The 20,314-nt window shown below is 32.6% G+C and overlaps 2 protein-coding genes across 2 annotated transcripts in view; both read left to right on the top strand.

Annotated features, from left to right (window-relative positions):
• LOC144849016 (scavenger receptor cysteine-rich domain-containing protein DMBT1-like) overlaps window positions 1-20,314 on the top strand; it is a 113,640-nt gene that overhangs the window by 35,706 nt on the left and 57,620 nt on the right. The window lies entirely within an intron of this gene.
• LOC144848286 (phosphatidylinositol-binding clathrin assembly protein-like) overlaps window positions 1-20,314 on the top strand; it is a 37,368-nt gene that overhangs the window by 5,230 nt on the left and 11,824 nt on the right. The window contains exons 5-15 of the mRNA XM_078705000.1: window positions 96-135; window positions 1,442-1,497; window positions 2,965-3,076; window positions 3,311-3,417; window positions 4,397-4,438; window positions 8,449-8,496; window positions 10,678-10,754; window positions 11,837-11,954; window positions 12,292-12,517; window positions 13,313-13,465; window positions 17,043-17,135. Coding sequence (XP_078561126.1) covers window positions 96-135; window positions 1,442-1,497; window positions 2,965-3,076; window positions 3,311-3,417; window positions 4,397-4,438; window positions 8,449-8,496; window positions 10,678-10,754; window positions 11,837-11,954; window positions 12,292-12,517; window positions 13,313-13,465; window positions 17,043-17,135 — 1,072 coding nt within the window. The remainder of the gene's footprint in view (window positions 1-95; window positions 136-1,441; window positions 1,498-2,964; window positions 3,077-3,310; window positions 3,418-4,396; window positions 4,439-8,448; window positions 8,497-10,677; window positions 10,755-11,836; window positions 11,955-12,291; window positions 12,518-13,312; window positions 13,466-17,042; window positions 17,136-20,314) is intronic.

Below are 20,314 nucleotides of genomic sequence, written 5' to 3'. Positions count from 1 at the left end.
TCTCTTTAATTCTCAAGATTTCTACTTACTATTTTGTTTATGTGTAGTTTTAAATTTAATGTTGTATTCAATTTTTATTATATTTTTTTTTATAGAAAAGAAGATGGATTGTTGAGGTCCATGCATACAGAAAAGGTATGGCTTTATATTTTAGTATACAATAAGGGATCATATCAACATTATTTTACTGCGCGAGAAAGCTAAATCCAAAGCTATAGGTATTCCGCAGCAATCCCTTTGATTACTGTACATCGCTAATAAAATCAGTCTTTAAAAAATAAAAAAACTTTTCTAATCTGAGAAGGTCGTCTAATTTTCAGACTGTTGATTACCATCTTACCATAGTAACTATAAAGTTGTGTCTTTCCAATGATGCAAATTTATAGCAAGCAATTAAACCCTATTGAAATTAAGGTCCTGTTTCTGCTGCATAAAAATAACCCGCTTAAAAACGGTGTGAATAAATTAACCCAAATTTCTTGGGAGCAGAAACAGGAAAATTTTGTGGTAACCGGTTAAATGGCAGCGCAAAATAACGGTTAAAAACACCCATTCAATTCGGTGTTAGGATGCCATTTAACCAGTTATCGCTGAGCAATTTTTAGCTGCAACACAAAATAACAGTTATTTGATTGATAGCTACTGACCCCGAGTAAACTACACTGCAGTAACGTTTGAATTAACCGCCAGGACCAATTGCATTTTGGGTAATTCTAATGATTTTTGTCAATGACCACCCACTGATTTAAATGGTTATTTTTGAGCAAAAATTTAGCAGAAATGTTTATTATTGAATTTACTAATCAAATTTTACTAATATCAGCCTGCTACAAAATTACTAATCGGAAAACACAGTGCTGTGTCTCCATATGACATTTGACCAGTATCATAGGAAGATTCTGTAATACAGTGTCGCATGTGTATCACATGTGATGCCTATATCGTGGAAGGTTAGATTAAAGTTGGAGTTGGCTTATGGCCTGTGTTACACATGTGATGCTGTATCACAGGAGTACTAGTCAAATTGTAGATATACAGTGGTAGTACAATCGGCTATCAGAAAATGTAATATTTATCTGATTATGTTTTCAATAGAATTTAAATAAATCGTAATAAACTTGCTCGGTAATTGAAATTCATTCTGGTTACCTTAGCCCTAAATACGATACTCAGATTTTCTCACTAGGATGGTAATCCGTAACCTAAGCCTTTCTTGAATAAGATTAATTTCACAGATTTATATGTTTGCTACGGCAATACAGTTACTGTATAATAATACCATTCTAGACATTTATAGAGGTCCATTAAATTTAGAAATGGTTTTAGTAATATAGGTTTTGTCATTTGAATGATGATTGGTCACTACAGGGTCGTAGGTCAAATGAATTGATAAAAAAAGAATACCATATTTTTATGAAATATTTTTTTTGCCTTTTTTTAGCTGTTGAAACTCTACCCATACTACAGGACCAGCTGGACTGTCTACTGGAGTTTGAGGTCTGTTAAAATATAATTTATTGTAAATTTCTTTTCTAAATTTTACTTTATAGATGTATTATATCCCGAAAAATGAAAAATAAAGATGAAAAAAAATCAAACTTTAAACAGGCCATTTTGTAGTTTGAATAAAGTTATTCACTTATAAAAATGTATTGTCCCCCAAAATCATGAAAAATAAAGATTTATAAAATCAGACTTTTAATAGCCCATGTTCCTGTTTTAATGAAGTTATTCACTTCCATAGCTAAATAATATTTCAATTAAAAATAATTTTAACCAAAAACCATTGTCTGACAGACAATTTAAGTATTTTTTTCTTTTGACTAAGGTTTTATCAGAAATAAATTTGATCCAAATTTGTGTCAAAGTAAAATAATAATAATGTGATAATAATGTAAAAATGACCTGTTAAATGCAAAATGTATTAAGGTTAAGGTTTATTAAGGTTACACGTATGTATGATTAATGGAGGTGTTAATATTAATGTTAAATTTTATTACTATGTTTAACCAACTTTTGCTATTTTTATAAATTGTCACGATTGTTGTAATTCATTTTTTTTTAACTGCACCTTGATTATTATTATGGTAGTAGCCAGTGTTTTGCTACTTATTTGAAGTCTGAAATAGAACTTGCGATTCTAAAGCCTTGCGAACTACATTAAAGTCGTATCCTAGCAACAGGATATTTATGCATTATCAGTACTAAAAGTGTCTAATGCTCGTTTATTCATAATAAGTAATTTATTAAGGTTACACAGAATGTTGTCGACATTTTGTTTGAATGCTGTATGTCGAAATAGACAAAACTGTATAGCGTTTTGATTATTTTACTACTTGTAATTTATTTATTGGAATTGTAAAAGTAAAACAGATTGAAATTTAATAGGCCTATAGCAAAGGGTAATTATTCATGGAAAGAAAAACAACAATCAATTTTGTGCCTAGCTTACCTGGATAACCCGAAAATTGCCCATGCCCTTCTCGAAGGAGAGCTATGATATGTATAGCGTTTTGATTATTTTACTACTTGTACTTTATTTATTGGAATCGTAAAAGTAAATAACAGATTGAAATTTAATAGGCCTATAGCAAAGGGTAATTATTCATGGAAAGAAAAACAACAATCTATTTTTGTGCCAAGCTTACCTGGATAAACCGAAAATTGCCCATGCCCTTCTCGAAGGAGAGCTATTATAAGAACATCCCTCTACAGTGCATTTTCATTGAAGCTTTGAACCCAGTACAGAGTGATCATTAGCGCTTTTACAGATTCATGTGTTCTACTATGATCATGCTAAATTATTACATTTGATATCTAAGTGGTTAGAATATGTCAGGGTTTTGCTCAAATGTTCGCTTTGAGTAATTCACAATCTTTGTGTATGAACATTAAAACATATAATGGTTTAATGCATCTAGATACCTTTTAACATTAACATTTATATCTTTTTTTTTGTTACAGGTAAATTCATCTCAACTGTCGAATGGCGTTATTACCGGTTGTTTCATGCTACTTTTTAAAGACTGTATTCGATTGTTTGCTTGTTATAACGATGGCATCATTAACCTTCTAGGTAAGACAACCCGAAAGACGAAAATAGCAGAATTTAAATCCTAAATGTCAGCGCATTTTGTCTGTAAAACCTAAGAACATAATTATTATTCCGGTGAAATAGGTCTATTAAACTTACCTGAATTGATAAAAGTAAACATTAGTCTGAAATTCAAGAAAGATACTCCTAAAACAGCCATTTAATAATTTAAACAAAACAAGTAGAATTATAACATATTTTTTATTTGTTTTGCAGAGAAATTTTTTGAAATGTGTAAAAAGGATTGTAAAGTTGCATTGGACCTCTATCAGAAATTTCTCATCAGAATGGACAAAGTTTCCGAATTTCTAAAAGTAGCAGAGGTAAATTTTTTTTTCTCCAGAAAAGAAAAACATAATAAAGAGTGCACTAAAGAGATTTAGATTTGTAAATGCTTTTGGTACAATTTGTGTTACAGTAAATGCTCACAAAGCTAGGCCCAGACCTTTGGAATAACCTTTCAATCATAATTCGTGACTCATCTTCAATTATAATTCTCAAAAAACTCTTGAAAACCCATCTTTTCCCGAAATAATTATGTTCACCAGATGATCGGTCATTGTAAAGCGCTTTGATCCTTGTAAAGGCGCTATATAAATTGAATGCACTTGAAAATATTTGGTAGTTTCTAAGTTGAAAATCAGAGTTGGATAGCCGAGTGGTTAGGACACTTGACTGTCATACAGATAGACCCGGGTTCAATTCCCGACAACTCCCAGTCCACTCAGCTGTAAATGAGTACCTGGTTGAAAACTAGGGAGAAAAAAGGCGGCGTGGAAAGGAACACATAATGCCGAGGTTTAGTACAATGAGCTCCTAACAGCTCATTCCCCTACGTTCAGCATGAATACGGGACTCACCTTTACCTTTAAGTTGAAAATGGAACATTCTCTAGTTGACCTCACCTTAAAGATGTATTATCCTGAAAAAAATTATTTTTGAAAATGTTTTTGTTGAATATGCCGTTAATGTCACATAATAGTTATCCATTTTGACCAAAAATTGGATCACCAAAAATATTATTTACCTTCAAAAACTATAATTTAAAGCAAAAAAAATATTGAAATTGGCTACCAGCCAATAGGTTTTTGGTTTATTTTGTCATTTTATAAGTGAAAACATAATTGTTTTCGTTTTTTTTTTTCCGGAATTGATTCATTTCGTTAAAACTACAAAATTGACTATTCAAAATCTGATTTTATTAATCTTTATTTTTCATGTTTTTGGGGTGATAAATACATGTTTAAACAATGTTTAATACTTTTGGAATTTTTTTTTTTTTTTTTTTTTTTTTTTTTGTAGCAAGTGGGAATAGATAAAGGAGAAATTCCAGACTTAGCAAAAGTAAGTACTTCTCACAATGTTTATACTTCAAGTGTTTTGTGCATTTCTGGTCTTCATTCTGTTGAACTGTCATTTAGTGTTTCTCATTTTTGGTTGTATTTTTCTTTTAACATTTTTCGTGCTAGAATTATCACTAATAAATTGTTTAAACATAATGTCGAACAAATTTAAATTAAACAAACTAACATTTAACAAAATATTCTGAAAGCTAGTAAAATTATAAATTAAACAATTGTGAGTGCTTTGTTTACATTCTGCTTTCCTTGTTATTACTCAAAAGTCTTAAATTGTGACCTTTGACCTGTCCAGGGTCCAATTAAATAGCCTTCGGTTGTGTCAACCAATCATTTACCTTTATTTGTAACCACTTCAGTTCAGTAATTTGTATAATTAGATACAGACTGCAGATTATAGGAAAATCAATCGTCTTGCGTTCTTTCAGTTAAATTATATTAAGCCAGCTTGCAATTGGAAGAATTTTATGTTTTTCACTATTATTTTCCATATTGCTCAGACTATTTTAGTATAACCTCTAAATAAGGTCCATATTTTAGACTTGTGTTTTAAGTAAAAGTAGTCCTTTTTTAAAAGGGCGTATTTTTTTTTTTTTTTGACCATATTTTATGAGGATGATCCATCAAGCAATTGCTGATCTCATCAGGGACCCTCAGAGGTTCACAAGATGTTCTACATAAAACAAAGTCTTATTACAAGTCTTTGGAAGTGGAGTTGTAATTTTGTCCTTAGAAAAAATCCTGACATGTGGCGGGACTTGAACCCAGGACCCTTGGTGTGTAGCCAAACATCATAACCACCAAGCCACAACTCCACTATTATTTCTTGCATATTGGACTGTTTAACTATAACAATTAGTAAACTACAAACCCATAACCTACAAATCTCAAAACAAAAAACCCTATGTTGCAATAATATCATCACATACATTGATTCTCATGGCTAGATAGATTTAATATAATGATAATAAATTCACCCATATTAATTAATGGAATGGTCTAAGTTTGAATAGTAAACATTGACTAAATCTGTTTTTCTATATTCCAATCAAAGAGATTATCTATCTACAAGTTAATATGTTGACATTTTGAATATTATGTTTTAAAATGCAAATGCAATGGGAGGCACTTTAGTACAACCTAATTACTGCGTGTTGTATTTTAATCATTAGTGCATGTTGGTGAAAAAATGTATCACTTGTCGATTGCAATCATAAACATGAACTTTAGTCATAGTAGAATATTGTACACCTACTGTTGTACAGTACATTAAGGATCATGTCAACATTATTATACTGCAGTTGCTGCAGTAACCACATTTTGTTTACTCTTTAAACCTTGTTTTTAGCAAGATTATTTATTTTATACGCACTGTTTATTGTAGTAACTGACGTTATAAACTTTTACATTAAAGCAAAGTACGGTCAAATGTTATTGCAGTACACTCATTTTAGTTTCTGCAGTAACTGCAGTAGAATCATTTTGACATGGTTCTTTTCCCTGTCTACACTATCAAACTTTATGTGATATGATGATGTGATATGCCCATATATGGACACGATGATGTCATATCATAACCATATTTGCGCACATCAATACCATTTTTGGGCACATCACATTTTTTTTTTGTCAAACTAGTTTGATAATGTAGATTCTTTAGGATGTAAAGATTACATTGTTTTCTGGAGCCGATGTTTAGCTTACACATCAAGATCTAGGAAACAATCACCTTATTACAATACTTTTTTAATTGTTAGATTTGGTTAATTAGGAATTTACATTAATCAAGTTTAAATATGTTTTTGTTTTTATTTATGTTTGAAATATTAGATAATTAAATTTTAGGACATACCTGTAGTAAAGAAGTTGTCAGTGTTTGTTATTGTACTTTTTAAATAGATTAATTTACAAATTAAGTCGTAACTAAACTATGATCTGTTATATTTTGTTTAAATTTTATTCCAGTTTAGGCAACTTCCCATCAGTTTTGAAAATGTGAGTTTCTGTATTCCTAGCTTGCAATGCTCAAGACTTGACTAATGCATTGGCTGCCTTTATTATTATTTATATGTGGTTACTACATGTACCAGGGAAGAGTAAATATTGTATTATTGTTACTCTTCCCTGCTATAAACTCACTATAGAAATCTGGCCTGGAAAGACTTTTGAGCAAAAACAAGGGATAACTACTATATGGGCTATAAAACCTTTTTTTCATTCATTGAATACCAAAGTATTTGACAAAAAAAATCAAAGTTGTATATAATAATATGTTTATAATTTGATTTCTAAGATGTATAGTTCTCGCATAAATTCTTTTTCATATTTCAGCTAGAAAAAAATATTTATTATTAGCAAAAACGTTTATTTAGCACAGAAATTAAAATCTGTTTTAATCTGTTTATTTTTCAATCTTATATTTCCAAATATCATTCACATTATTGCATATAATTGTTATTGATGGTCATGCCCTTATTTGGTCACCCATATGGTCAATTTAAGTACTTTTTGTAATTATTCCATACTGATTAGTGCCCTGGGGTTTTGATGATTTTTATATTTTGTTTTCGGCAGTTTGCAACAGGAATGCCCTTGTTTTTGAACAAAACTTTTCAAAGTTTTTGTATGGTTGTACCAGGTAGAAAGGCATCAAATTAATTTTTTTTTCTTGTATAAATTCTCATTTTTTTATCCGTAGGTAAAATATTCTTTTCTATGAGAGAGTACAATTTTGTAAGAAATTTAAAATGTGTAAAAGGAATTTTTTCCTCCGTCTCTCTTCAAAGATAAATTATAATCTTAAGTTATTTAAATTTGTTAAAAAAAATTGTTTTAATAGTATTCTATCAGTATTTACAATTTTTGAGAGAGATAATTATTGCTGTAGCATTTATTCTTCAGGATCATCATGGCATGATTATCATTATCATCTTTATTGTCATATTTATTACATCATCATATTGATTATAATCGTATTGATCATCATCATATTGATCATCATGATATTGATTACAAATCATCATATGATGATTGTAAGCAATATGATGATTTGTAATACAAATCATCATATTGCTTACAATCATCATCATATTGATTATCATTATCATCTTGATTATCATTATATTGATTACAATCATCATATTGATTATAATCATATTGATCATCATCATATTGATTACCATCATATTGTTAGTATCATCATATTCATCATATTGATCATCATATTCATCATCATCATCATCATATTCATCTTCGTCATATTCATCATCATCATATTCATCATCATCATATTCATCATCATCATCATATTGATTACAATCATCATATTGATTACAATCATCATATTGATCATCATCATATTGATCATCATCATATTCATCATCATCATATTCATCTTCGTCATATTCATCATCATATTCATCATCATCATCATATTCATCATCATCATCATATTCATCATCATCATCATATTGATTACAATCATCATATTGATCATAATCATATTGATCATCATCATCATATTGATCATCATCATCATATTGATCATCATCATCATATTGATCATCATCTTGAATCATTATCATCATATCGTTATTATCATATTTTAAATATTAAATCATCATTGATTATTGTCTTCATTAAATAATCATATTGGTTATTAACATATTGATGATCATCATGTTATTATCAGTTATATTGATTATTATCTGTTATATTGATTATCATCATTATAATTATCATCATGGTCAATCCTATTATCAATTCCAATCAATACAACCAGCAGTTTTGATTTATCATTTAGCATACATCAACAAATTTAGATTGACGTACAGTACACTACAATTAATAGTAATATTTCTTTCGGAGAATCAGGTTAACTTAAAAAATCATTCATGCATACTAATTGATGCAATGTAATCAACAAATCAGTTCTATTTAATTAGCTTCTTCCCCTGTGACGTATTCCATTGATAAAATTTGACCTTTTTCCAATAGGCTCTCAGCTTAGAAAGTGGTTTGCAATGGCTGACCGATCTTCTACAGGTAGAGAATAATATCTCATACAACTGTAAATGCACCATAGATAATTTATGTTAATAGTTACATGCAATATACTCAATATTTACGGCACAAATTATTAGTTTAATAAAGTTTTTTTTTGTTGCGTTATATCATCTTTCCGTTTTTTTAATACATGCAGTTTCTTTGCGTTGTTTTAGTTAAATTAATTTAAATATCTTTGGCTTTTAGATTGCTTCTCTATCTGGTACAACCAAAACAAAACTATAATTCAAATCTTCATATTATATAACCTATTATAACTGCTTACCATGGTAAAATACTACTAATATACCAATTAACATAACTTTTAAAACGGTTTCATAAACTATTTTTAACTAACCCTTTTATATAATTCTGTAATTATAATTATGTTTTAACTTTGTGTTTTACGATTTTTAACCTTTAACCTTTTGTCCTTACCCTCTTAAATATTAAAATATGATTTGGTCAAGTGGACATTTGAGGTGGACAATAGCTGAAAAATGACGGTCATTTCAAATGAAAAATACTTGGGCTGTGTATTTTTTTCATTGTCGTCGTCATTGTTGCCATGGCATTCATCATGTTTATAATAGTTCCATTGGTTTGTTTAAATCGGTCATCACCACAAAACATCATCTTTAATCAATAGGCATTAACTTGTTTTTAAAGAATTTCTGAATTATAATTTAGAATAGATTAGAATGGGTTTGCATGCACAATATAATTTCTTATTAACATTTTGAGATTTTATCAAAATGTGATTGTGTGTTTATTGGGATATTTTGGAATTTGTTAATAACATTTCTTTAATTTTATATGTGCATTTTTCATTTTTGTGAGTGTAAATTGTCTGAAGATTAGTTTAAAGCTCTGTCTACACTATGTGATGTACCCAGATATGATAGTGATACGACATGATCATGTCCATATATGGGCATGTGACATCATTCTGTTGTCACCTAAAGTTTGATAGTGTAGGCAGAGCTTAAGGAATATTCATAGTAAAGATTCAGGATTGGGTTTTTTTGTTGGTTTTTTTTAGGTGGGTGTGACAAAAACATAAAATAAGGGTGAATTTAAACCAGATTAATCTGTGTTTTTAATATTGTGTATTTTTAATTAATTTGTTTTTAGAAATCAATTAAGTCTTTATAAAATTACAAGGGCTCGTCAGATGGGCTCGTCAGATGGGTTGCTTGTCATACTAATTAGCAAGTCCGATATATATCTGCCAATGACATTTCAATGTTGTCACTTATTCACCAACATATTAACCAATCACTTTTCTAACAATATTTACATGATGACATTTTTTAACATTCTTACTATAATTTAAAATATTAGTTAAGTTCTTTTAGTTAATATTGATATTATTTTGCATGTATATAGTTCTATACTTTAGCAAAGTTATATTACTAATTGCTATATAATAGATTGATAATTGATGATAAACCAACCATAACTTCACATAATATATTATAAGTTTATTTGTTAAAAGAAATCAATCCTTTACTACCGTTTGGCACACATGGCGTTTCATACTTAAATTCTTAACAAGCTAAAATTGAAACCTTGACTGGTGGAACAATCATAAAAAGACAATAACTAGAGTCTATAGTCTACCTTTTAGCTGTTCATTGAGAACACTTGCGAAAAAATGCAATTCTCGGGCAGGACTGAATCCACGACTTTGAAATCACTAGCGTTTTAACTGTACCTCTAGACCACTGAGCTATGGTTGGATTCAAGCCCCACGAAAGCAGCGGGTACTGCATCAACAAGATGATTATTGTAATACAATAATATAAATAATAATAATATTAATAATAGTAGTAGTTAATTACAGTACAATAATCATCCTATTATAAAAAAAGCAAAACTTGTACACTATTATAATTTATTAAGCGTTTTGGATTGTTTGACGTGAATTCATTTTTACTCGGAATGCTAGAAAAATCTGTGTGTATTTATAAAATTGTTATACTTCATACAAGAGTAAAGCATTCATTATGATATATTTAAAAGAAAATCAACAAAAATGCTTCAATTGCATTTAAATGAAAAATATTCTAAACACATGATTATGCAGATTTTATAATTATATTCGTAAATAGCTTTTTATATCGCGCATAAAAATCTGTGTGTAATTAAAATATTGATTTTCATATTTTGTATTCTTAGGCTCCAAGCAGTCTTCTCGATGCGTTAAAACAACATGTTCAGTCTATGGAGTCTAGTAAAAAAACGCAATGGGTAAAGTAAGTAATGTTCTCTATTCTAAGCATACTCTGTAATTAATGATATAAATCAACCATTAGTTTTCAGTATTTGTTTTGACAGTATTAATTTAAATGAACAGTAAGCTTTGTAAAACGATATAAATTGGTATGTCATCATTAGCATCCACATGATGCGAATAGCAAACATACAGTAAATAAGGTTGTATGCTGGAGGCCAAGCCGATTATGGCATAGGCACAGTTTTGAGGCTGTTAATTGTCTTAAGCCCTGTCTACACTATCAAACTAGTTTGACAAAAAAAGTGTGATGTGCCCAAATATGGTGGTGATATGACACCATCATGTCCTTATATGGGCACATCACATGTTTTTGTCACAATAAAGTTTGATAGTGTAGACAGAGCTTTATAAATTAAAATTGAATAAGGACTAAACATTAGGTTTGGATACAGTGTACAAATCTGGCTCTGCACTTAAACAGGGAAAGAATATGAGTACCTCCGTGTTCTTGATCATCTAAGATCCTGTCAATGTTACAGGATTTGTATTTTTGGAAGAGCGGGGTGGGGGATGTAGACCCTATTTGAATATAGTGTGAATAAAGCGTAAAGCACCTGTTAGAATAACTCATCCTAAGATAAAATGGCACCTTTGTCAGAATGCAAAACAGACCTCCCAGTTTCACAATAACCGTCAAACAGAGTTTTCTCCTGTCTCTCATCCCAATAGTTCATAAGTTTACCGTTTAGGCTCCACTACGAGGTTAACTAAAGGTTTTTGATGACATAAATTATGGTTTAGTGTTTTGTATTAAGTATCCCAATATTTTATTGTTCCAAGTTGGGACCTGTGTAGTACCCTATTTGAATAGTTGCCCTTGTTTTGTTCTAATGATCTGTCTACACTATCAAACTTTATATGGCAGAAAAATGTGATGTGCCCATATATGGACATGATGATGTAATATCACTACCAGATTTGGGCATATCACTACCATATTTGGTCACGTCACACTTTTTTTGTCAAACTAGTTTGATAATGTAGACAGAGAGCTTAAAGCTCCATCGCAATGAATCCGTCTATATTTTTGTTTTCTTGTAGGCCAGCCACTATTGCTACAGCAGTGAGTGCATTCACATCAAATCTAGCAAACATTGACCCTGAAGAAAAGAAGCAAGCGTTAGAAGAAGAAAAATTAAGACTTGCATCCATGAAGATGGTAAGAACATCACAAATGAGATGCGGTCATAAGCCCCATCCTGGACTTAAAATTCCAAGTTATGGTCATGGGTGTTAATTTACCAAGTTATTTTTCAAAAATGTTTTTCAGGGGACAATCTTTAAATCTTTAGCGCCTTGAGCACTTTTAGTGGATATGTGCGCTATATAAATTATTATTATTTATTATTAACATAATGGATGTTTGTATTCGTGAAATGGAGAGTATAATCAGAGTTAAATGATGGAATGGTCTATATGAACAAAAAATGAAAACAAAAATCATATAATTATTATTATGATATATTAATTAACATAATATTAACTATTATCCACAGCAAACCCATACATCTCCTCCAGTATCTGAGTTGAGTGCAGCACCAACAAGTAACAATCCGTTTACAAACACAGCGCCACCACAGGCTGTGACCTCTCCGTTTACAAACACATCAGCACCACAGGCTGTGACCTCTCCGTTTACAAATACATCAGCGCCACCACAGGCTGTGACCGCTCCAGTTACCGCACCTCCTAGTCAAGATTTATTTAGTGTTGCCACAACGAGTAAGTCTTTGAAATATATTAACATTTTCGGGTCCAGAAAAGTGAATGTGTGTAAATAAAAATGGCAGAAAGTTTAGAAGGCAATTCGTCCTCAGTGAATAAGCATAGGCTGATCCAAGGTGGAGGAGGGGGCCCTCTAAATTTTGCTAATTGTAATGCAAAAGATAGGATACTAATTTCAGTTCAGCACCTAAAATTTGCCATTTTTAGGCCCTGGAGTCTCTCTTTCCCCCTATTTCATAATCCTGGATCTGCCACTGGATAATATATGAACTTATAAAATCGGTAATCAGCGCTATTTTCTAAAATGAGATGGTTGGCTGGGAAATGGTTGTTTCTTGCCTTCAATTATCCATGATTAAACAAAGACAACAAGATGGGCGTGTACCATGTTTATTCAGTACCAGCAGTGTGTTATTCTATTCTAGGAAAATACAATGTGATTTTGACTTTTGGACAAAAAATCCCTTTCTTTTGTTATTGACAATTGACAATTTTTTTCCCATAATCTTTTCCAAAACTAAAAGAGAGGGAAAGAAATAAAATATGGTTACATTTCAATTTCATGCTCCAACCATTCTCATAGTGACATGCTTTAGTGGTGAACATGCTTGCTTAACAGAATCTTGGGTTAAAATCCTGGCACAGGTCCAGTACCAAAATAATCTCAATCTTTAGTGCTACAGTTTTATATTACTTGCCAATCTTCATTATTAAGTCAAATCTCATGTGCTCTTTCAAATGCTTTACATACGTCATGAAAATCATCCATAAAATCAGCCATTCATGTTTTAGATTCATCACAACCACAGCCGACGAGTAAACCGTCAGAAGATCTCATGGGCTTAACACCGAATCCAATGGCTGTCGTCCAGGCTACATTGCAGGCGCAGTCACAAATGATGCACCCTGGCATGCCGAGCGGCTCGCCTTGGAGCTCACCGAACGGTAAGACCAATCGGATCAGCACCAATCACATGACACTTGCATGATAATGCTTCGCTTTACATACACTCGCATTTATTCTTAAGCTCTGTCTACTAAACTATTAAACTTGTTTGACAAAAATGTGCCCGAATATGGTAGGTTTATGCCCAAATTTAGTAGTGATATGACATCATCATGTTCATATATGGGCGCATTTTTTTGTCACATAAAGTTTGATAATGTAGACAGGCTTTAATCATTTACTTTGCTCTAATAATATTATTACAGAAAATTAGACGGGCTTGTGCCAAGCGCATCACACTAAACTGTACGTTAATAAATCCATTTCCAATACTCATCAACCATAAATATTCATATATTAACAGGATATATTAACAGATTTTAAAAAAGTTTCTATATATTCCTGAAGAATTTTATCAAACTTAATTCTGTGAGTAACGAAAACTAACCTAATGAGTATAGTTCCAATTTCCGGTACTTTCACGCATCAAAGGTTTAATGACTGGTTTTTTGTGCCTAAATGCCTGTGTGCGTATAAAACAAAACTATAGTTTGTGTGCAGAATGTCCTTGTTTTTTTTTGTGGATAAAATACTAGATTGAACCAGCTTGAACCAACCTAAACTAGATTGAACCAGCTTAAGCCAACCTAAACTAGATTGAACCAGCTTAAGCCAACCTAAACTAGATTGAACCAGCTTGAGCCAACCTAAACTAGATTGAACCAGCTTAAGCCAATCTAAACTAGATTGAACCATTTCAAGCCAACCTAAACTAGATTGAACCAGCTTAAGCCAACCTAAACTAGATTGAACCAGTTAAACCAACCTAAACTAGATTGAACCAAATATTGTCAGTTGTCAAAAATATTGCTAACTGGATGAAAGGAGTTGATAATTAGTAAATCAATTGTGATTGGCTACTGATTATATAACGTTTATGCAACTCCTCATTATTGTGTTTTACTATTACTGTATATTTTATTTTTGTTATTTTATTGTTACTGCAATGTATGAATACTATTTCATTTTTAAAAATACTGCAAAAGTTTTTCATAGCTATACATTGTTATTAGTAATGTTTTCTTTCTTTTTCTCGTTCTGTTTATTCGGACACTTGGTTTGCTTTACACTTCTTTGTCTTTACATGCTTCGCTTGTTTTGATTCTGTGGATAGTCGGTCGTGCTTTGAAAGTACCACGCCCTCGTTCGCCATTCGATGACAACGTGGGAAATAGCGCATCTGCTCCTGCCAGCATCGTTGATAGCTTTCTTGGTGGTGATAATACACAAAGTATAGCATACCTGTTTTTAATATTAAGTTGCTCTTTCTTTTGTATTTTCAATCTTTCAATGTTTTGCACATTAAACGTATTTAAAGCACTACAGATTTTGTTTTTTACTTCATTGAATTAAATTTCCATTTGTTAATGTTGTGATCAAAATTATAAGAAATGCATTTATTTTGTTTCCTACATTGTCAACATATAGTGTTTTGCTATATAAGGTCACATATATATATATAATTATGTTTACCAAATTTCACGGTATATAGGTACTAATCTTGACCTAGATCCTTAATGGTCTGATGGTATGATTCCACACCTGTTATTTGAGATATTAGGTTCGTGTCCCACCTGAAAAATAACTTGCTTTTATTCATTAGTAATCTCATAATGTAAATATGTATGATTATTTTTATAACTAAAAATAATTTAATTGTTAAAAGATGAAGCTAAATAGCCCTGTTAGATATGAGGCTTCTATTCTCTAGGCTTGGCACCAACCAACCCGTTTATGAACACAGCACAACCCAGCATAGGATCGCCGTCACGTGGCTATGAACGCCACAGTTGGACTCCAAGCATCCTAGAACCGGAGGGTGGCTTAGAATCTGGCGGTAATGCCGTCGCTGATCTGGAAGCTTTCTTCAGTTCACCCTCTGTGTCCCCTAGCGGAACACCTACTCGCCAAACAAGATCTGGTACTTTTTTGACATATCTGTCATGACCCATTCCTCCTGTTGTTGTGGCTCCTCCCTCTTGTGTTTGGATGTTTGTTATGACTCCTCCCTCTTGTGTTTGGATGTTTGTCATGACTACTCCCTCTTGTGTTTGGATGCTTGTCATGACTACTCCCTCTTGTGTTTGGATGCTTGTCATAACTCCTCCCTCATGTGTTTGGATGTTTGTCATGACTACTCCCTCTTGTGGTTGGATGTTTGTTATGACTCCTCCCTCTTGTGTTTGGATGTTTGTCATGACTACTCCCTCTTGTGTTTGGATGTTTGTTATGAATCCTCCCTCTTGTGTTTGGATGTTTGTCATGACTTCTCCCTCTTGTGTTTGGATGATGTATGCATTTAGAATGTACTGTGTCCGGAAATTATTAACCACTACCATTTTCCATGGTTTTTTTTTTCAAATGTCTAAATTCTTGATATATCATTTATTTTTCTCTCATTGTTTTGAATTTTCTCCACTGTATTTTATTTCAAGTGGATGTACTGTAGTTATAAAATGAGTCAGACAGCAGTCAAAATCATCAACAAAATGATTGAAAGAGAATATATTAATTAATAAATGGCACAGAGGTTGTAGCTTAAATAAAATTTAAATATATTTTTTTGGAAGCATTTTTTGAGATGTGTTCCTTATCTTCAATATTCTGTACACAAAATGTCATGCAAATATTTGTTGATTTCTATGCACAACTTTATGGAGAACGCCAATGGAAATTATTGAGTTCTGCTAGGCCCAATTTTAACTCGTCAACCACCCAAGCTGGATAGCTGAAAAAGCCTAATTTCATCAATACCTACTGGATATCTGAACGCACTTAATTTTTTCAAACCTAGCTTTAACTTGTTGACACCCCACCCCTACAATTCTCTACCTGCCTGGGACACACAGATCATGTGTTTTTGTTGTTGTTTTTTTTAAACCTTATTTAATAAGGGTGACCCATCCAGTCCATATTGTCTATTAGAAACACAATCATGCAAGGGATCTAAAAAAACACAGACTCTATTTAAAAAAAATTTAGATATGAATATGTAGCATGGTGGTAATTGTCTATCAACTGTTCAAACGCATGATAAGGCTGTTGTATTTATTTACCATATTTTCTCTACAATTTCAGTTATTTATGTAAATATGTGTTTGTATAAATAGATCTAATTTTAATCGAATTTTTAATTATATTATTTTTTGTAATGAAATACTGTATGTTTTTTATCCCGTACACACTGTATAATCATGAAAATATACATTATTATATTTTATTTATTAGATTACTATTATATATTTAAATAATGATTTAATGCCTCTAAAGCTCTGTCTATACTATCAAACTGGTTTGACAAAAAAAGTATGATGTGCCCAAATATGGTAGTGATATGCTCAAATATGGTAGTGATATGACATCATCATGTCCATATATAGGCACATCATATTTTTTGTCACATAGTTTGATAGTGTAGGCACAGCTTAATGCTAATTAACAAATGTGCTAATTTTACACAGGCTGCTATACAATATTTAATAAGAAGAAATATTACTTTGTCATTATAATTTTCAGGCATGCTGCCACCAACTAACTCTCCTTCACCTTCAACCAATAGTCTCATCGATCCAGGCTTAACAGCTTATAGTGCTAGGCCAATTCAAACAGGTAATAAAGGTTGCACACTGCAAATAACTATTATAAGTCTAGCTTTTTTAACAATTTATCACTTTGTGTATTTAAACTAACATAACAATTTGTTACTAATCATTACTAATAATGTTTTATAAAGCCTGGATTCCTTAAATTCAGAATGCTGCTGCTAAAATTTTCCAATTGGTTGAATTTATAGACAAAGTTTGTAAAACAGTATCATGATTTGTCAAGGGGGAAATTGAGTTTTTTTAATCCACAAAATGGTCTCATGTTATTTTTCTCATCCCACCCCCTTCATCTCATCCCCAGAGATGTTTAATATATTTAATGAGGGTGATCCATCTAGCAATGGCTGATCATTGTACAATTCCGTTCATTTTGATAACTCCCTGTGTATAAATGCGCGCATAAGTTAAAATTTGTGTAACTAACAAACTTCAAAATGTTAAAGATACAACATATTTCGTCTATCACCAACATCAGGATTTTAAAAATTACAATTTAAATTGATGTTGACAAATTAACGGCAAATTTAGTCCTGCCAATGCCATGTGCTAATGAACTTACTGATTTTAAGTAAAACAGGCTTAAGTTTGTATTTAAACTCAAATATTTCATATCAAATTTAATAACAATAATACAGGTAGGTATTTGAGTTATCAAATCATTGCTTAGTTCAGAATTTCGTAATAGTTTGTAACAAATAATAGAAGAAACACAAAATACATGAATCGACCATAATACGCATTTGCCTGATGGGAAGGAACATGAATGCGTTTATATATATTTTGGCAAGTATTGTTATCCCCTGGATTTATATTCTGGTACCTTGGAATTTCCCCAGGGATGACAGTGTGCGTGACTCCCCTGGTACCTTGGAATTTCCCCTGGGATGACAGTGTGCGTGACTCCCCTGGTACCTTGGAATTTCCCCTGGGATGACAGTGTGCGTGACACCCTGGTACCTTGGAATTTCCCCTGGGATGACAGTGTGCGTGACCCCCTGGTACCTTGGAATTTCCCCAGGAATGACAGTGTGCGTGACCCCCTGGTACCTTGGAATTTTCCCTGGGATGACAGTGTGCGTGACACCCTGGTTCCTTGGAATTTCCCCTGGGATGACAGTGTGCGTGACCCCCCTGGTACCTTGGAATTTTCCCTGGGATGACAGTGTGCGTGACCCCCCTGGTACCTTGGAATTTCTCCTGGGATGACAGTGTGCGTGACCCCCTGGTAGCTTGGAATTTCCCCTGGGATGACAGTGTGCGTGACACCTTGGTACCTTGGAATTTCCCCTTGGATGACAGTATGCGTGACCCCCCTGGTACCTTGGAATTTCCCCTGGGATGACAGTGTGCGTGACACCCTGGTACCTTGGAATTTCCCCTGGGATGACAGTGTGCGTGACACCTTGGTACCTTGGAATTTCCCCTTGGATGACAGTATGCGTGACCCCTGGTACCTTGGAATTTCCCCTTGGATGACAGTGTGCGTGACACCCTGGTACCTTGGAATTTCCCCTGGGATGACAGTGTGCGTGACACCCTGGTACCTTGGAATTTCCCCTGGGATGACAGTGTGCGTGACACCCTGGTACCTTGGAATTTCCCCTGGGATGACAGTATGCCTGACCCCCTGGTACCTTGGAATTTCCCCTGGGATGACAGTGTGCGTGACCCCCCTGGTACCTTGGAATTTCTCCTGAGATGACAGTGTGCGTGACACCCTCGTACCTTGGAATTTCCCCTGGGATGACAGCGTGCGTGACACCTTGGTACCTTGGAATTTCCCCTGGGATGACAGTGTGCATGACCCCCCCCTGGTACCTTTGAATTTCCCCTGGGATGACGACAGTGTGCACGGCACCCTGGTATCCCCCTGGAATCACCCCTGGCATCTTGTGTTTCTACTATTTTTGTTATAATATAGAATGCTTAGGAACCTGTAGAACCAAACCCTCTTGTCAATAACCTGTATATATTAACATAATATTTTTATGTACATAACAATTCCAAGAGAAAACATTTCTAAACGTCAACTTACAATTAGTTGTAATGAAATAATTACTGAAGTAAACGCACAAAATTACTGCAGTAATCATTTCATTATAATTGATAAGAAATTAACCCACAAACCAGCATGATTGTCCAACATTTTTCAGATGACCTTTGACCCCAAGTAAGTGCCGTATGCTTGTTATTGTTTTGTATCACTGTGCATTTTTTCCTTCATTTTGCCATTCATTGTTAGGGGTCATGCAAACTCAAGTAGGGGCTAACTTTGATCAAGCCTTTGGTACAGCATCTACCAAAACGTCAGGTAGGTTCATGCAATGGGGTATTATTACCCAAAGAAAGGGTGCAATCTAGAAGTAGTGGTACAGTCTAGAATTAGGATACTAACTTGAAGAGCGGATATAGGAAAAGGTCATTCAGAAATTCTAGAAACAGATCGAAAGCACTGCCCTTTTTGTTTGAGAGAAGAGTTCATAATATTAATACAAATTGACAATTTTCATTCACTAACATTTTACTTTTTTTAATTCAAGTTCAACTTTAAAATGAGATTTTTGTTTTTAAGCAATTCAAAGAACGGGTCATTCTAAACAAAAAATTAAAACTTTAACTAATGATGTTACTGTATTGCCAAATAAATGCATTTTACTTTAAAGGCCAAAACTCGAGTAGCGAAAGCTTACTTATTTTGGTCTTTTTGTCACATTTTATTGTTTATGTTATTTTATGAGAGTGACAAATAAAGTATTTACGCAATTATATCGTTTCTTACATTGAATCCAATACACATTTCAATTTTTGCCATGTTATCTTATATTTTGATGAATTTTAACAATTTGTAATAACATTTTTAGTTCATGTAGTGTTGATTGTGTTCAGAATGTTCTATTACCAATGTTAAGTGTTCATGTGTTATTAATTTGCCAGGCATGCAAAATCAATTTACATTAAATATAGAGATTATTTACATCTAATGTACTGCATTATTTGCTGCCCTCTCTTGTTTGATTTACCCAAGGTAAGCCTGTGTGAGGGCAGTATAATTGTCAAAACCTTCTAACCATTTCAAGATCTTGTCGCGTGTTTAATTTCCCAGGCATGCAAAATCAATTTACGTTGTGTATTAGAGATAATAGTATATGATTATCTTTAATCCTCCTTGTCTCAATCTAATGT

Source organism: Antedon bifida, chromosome 7, assembly GCF_963402885.1.
Source record: "Antedon bifida chromosome 7, ecAntBifi1.1, whole genome shotgun sequence".
NCBI classification, from domain to species: domain Eukaryota; kingdom Metazoa; phylum Echinodermata; class Crinoidea; order Comatulida; family Antedonidae; genus Antedon; species Antedon bifida.
This window is presented reverse-complemented; position numbering and strand designations above follow the sequence as displayed.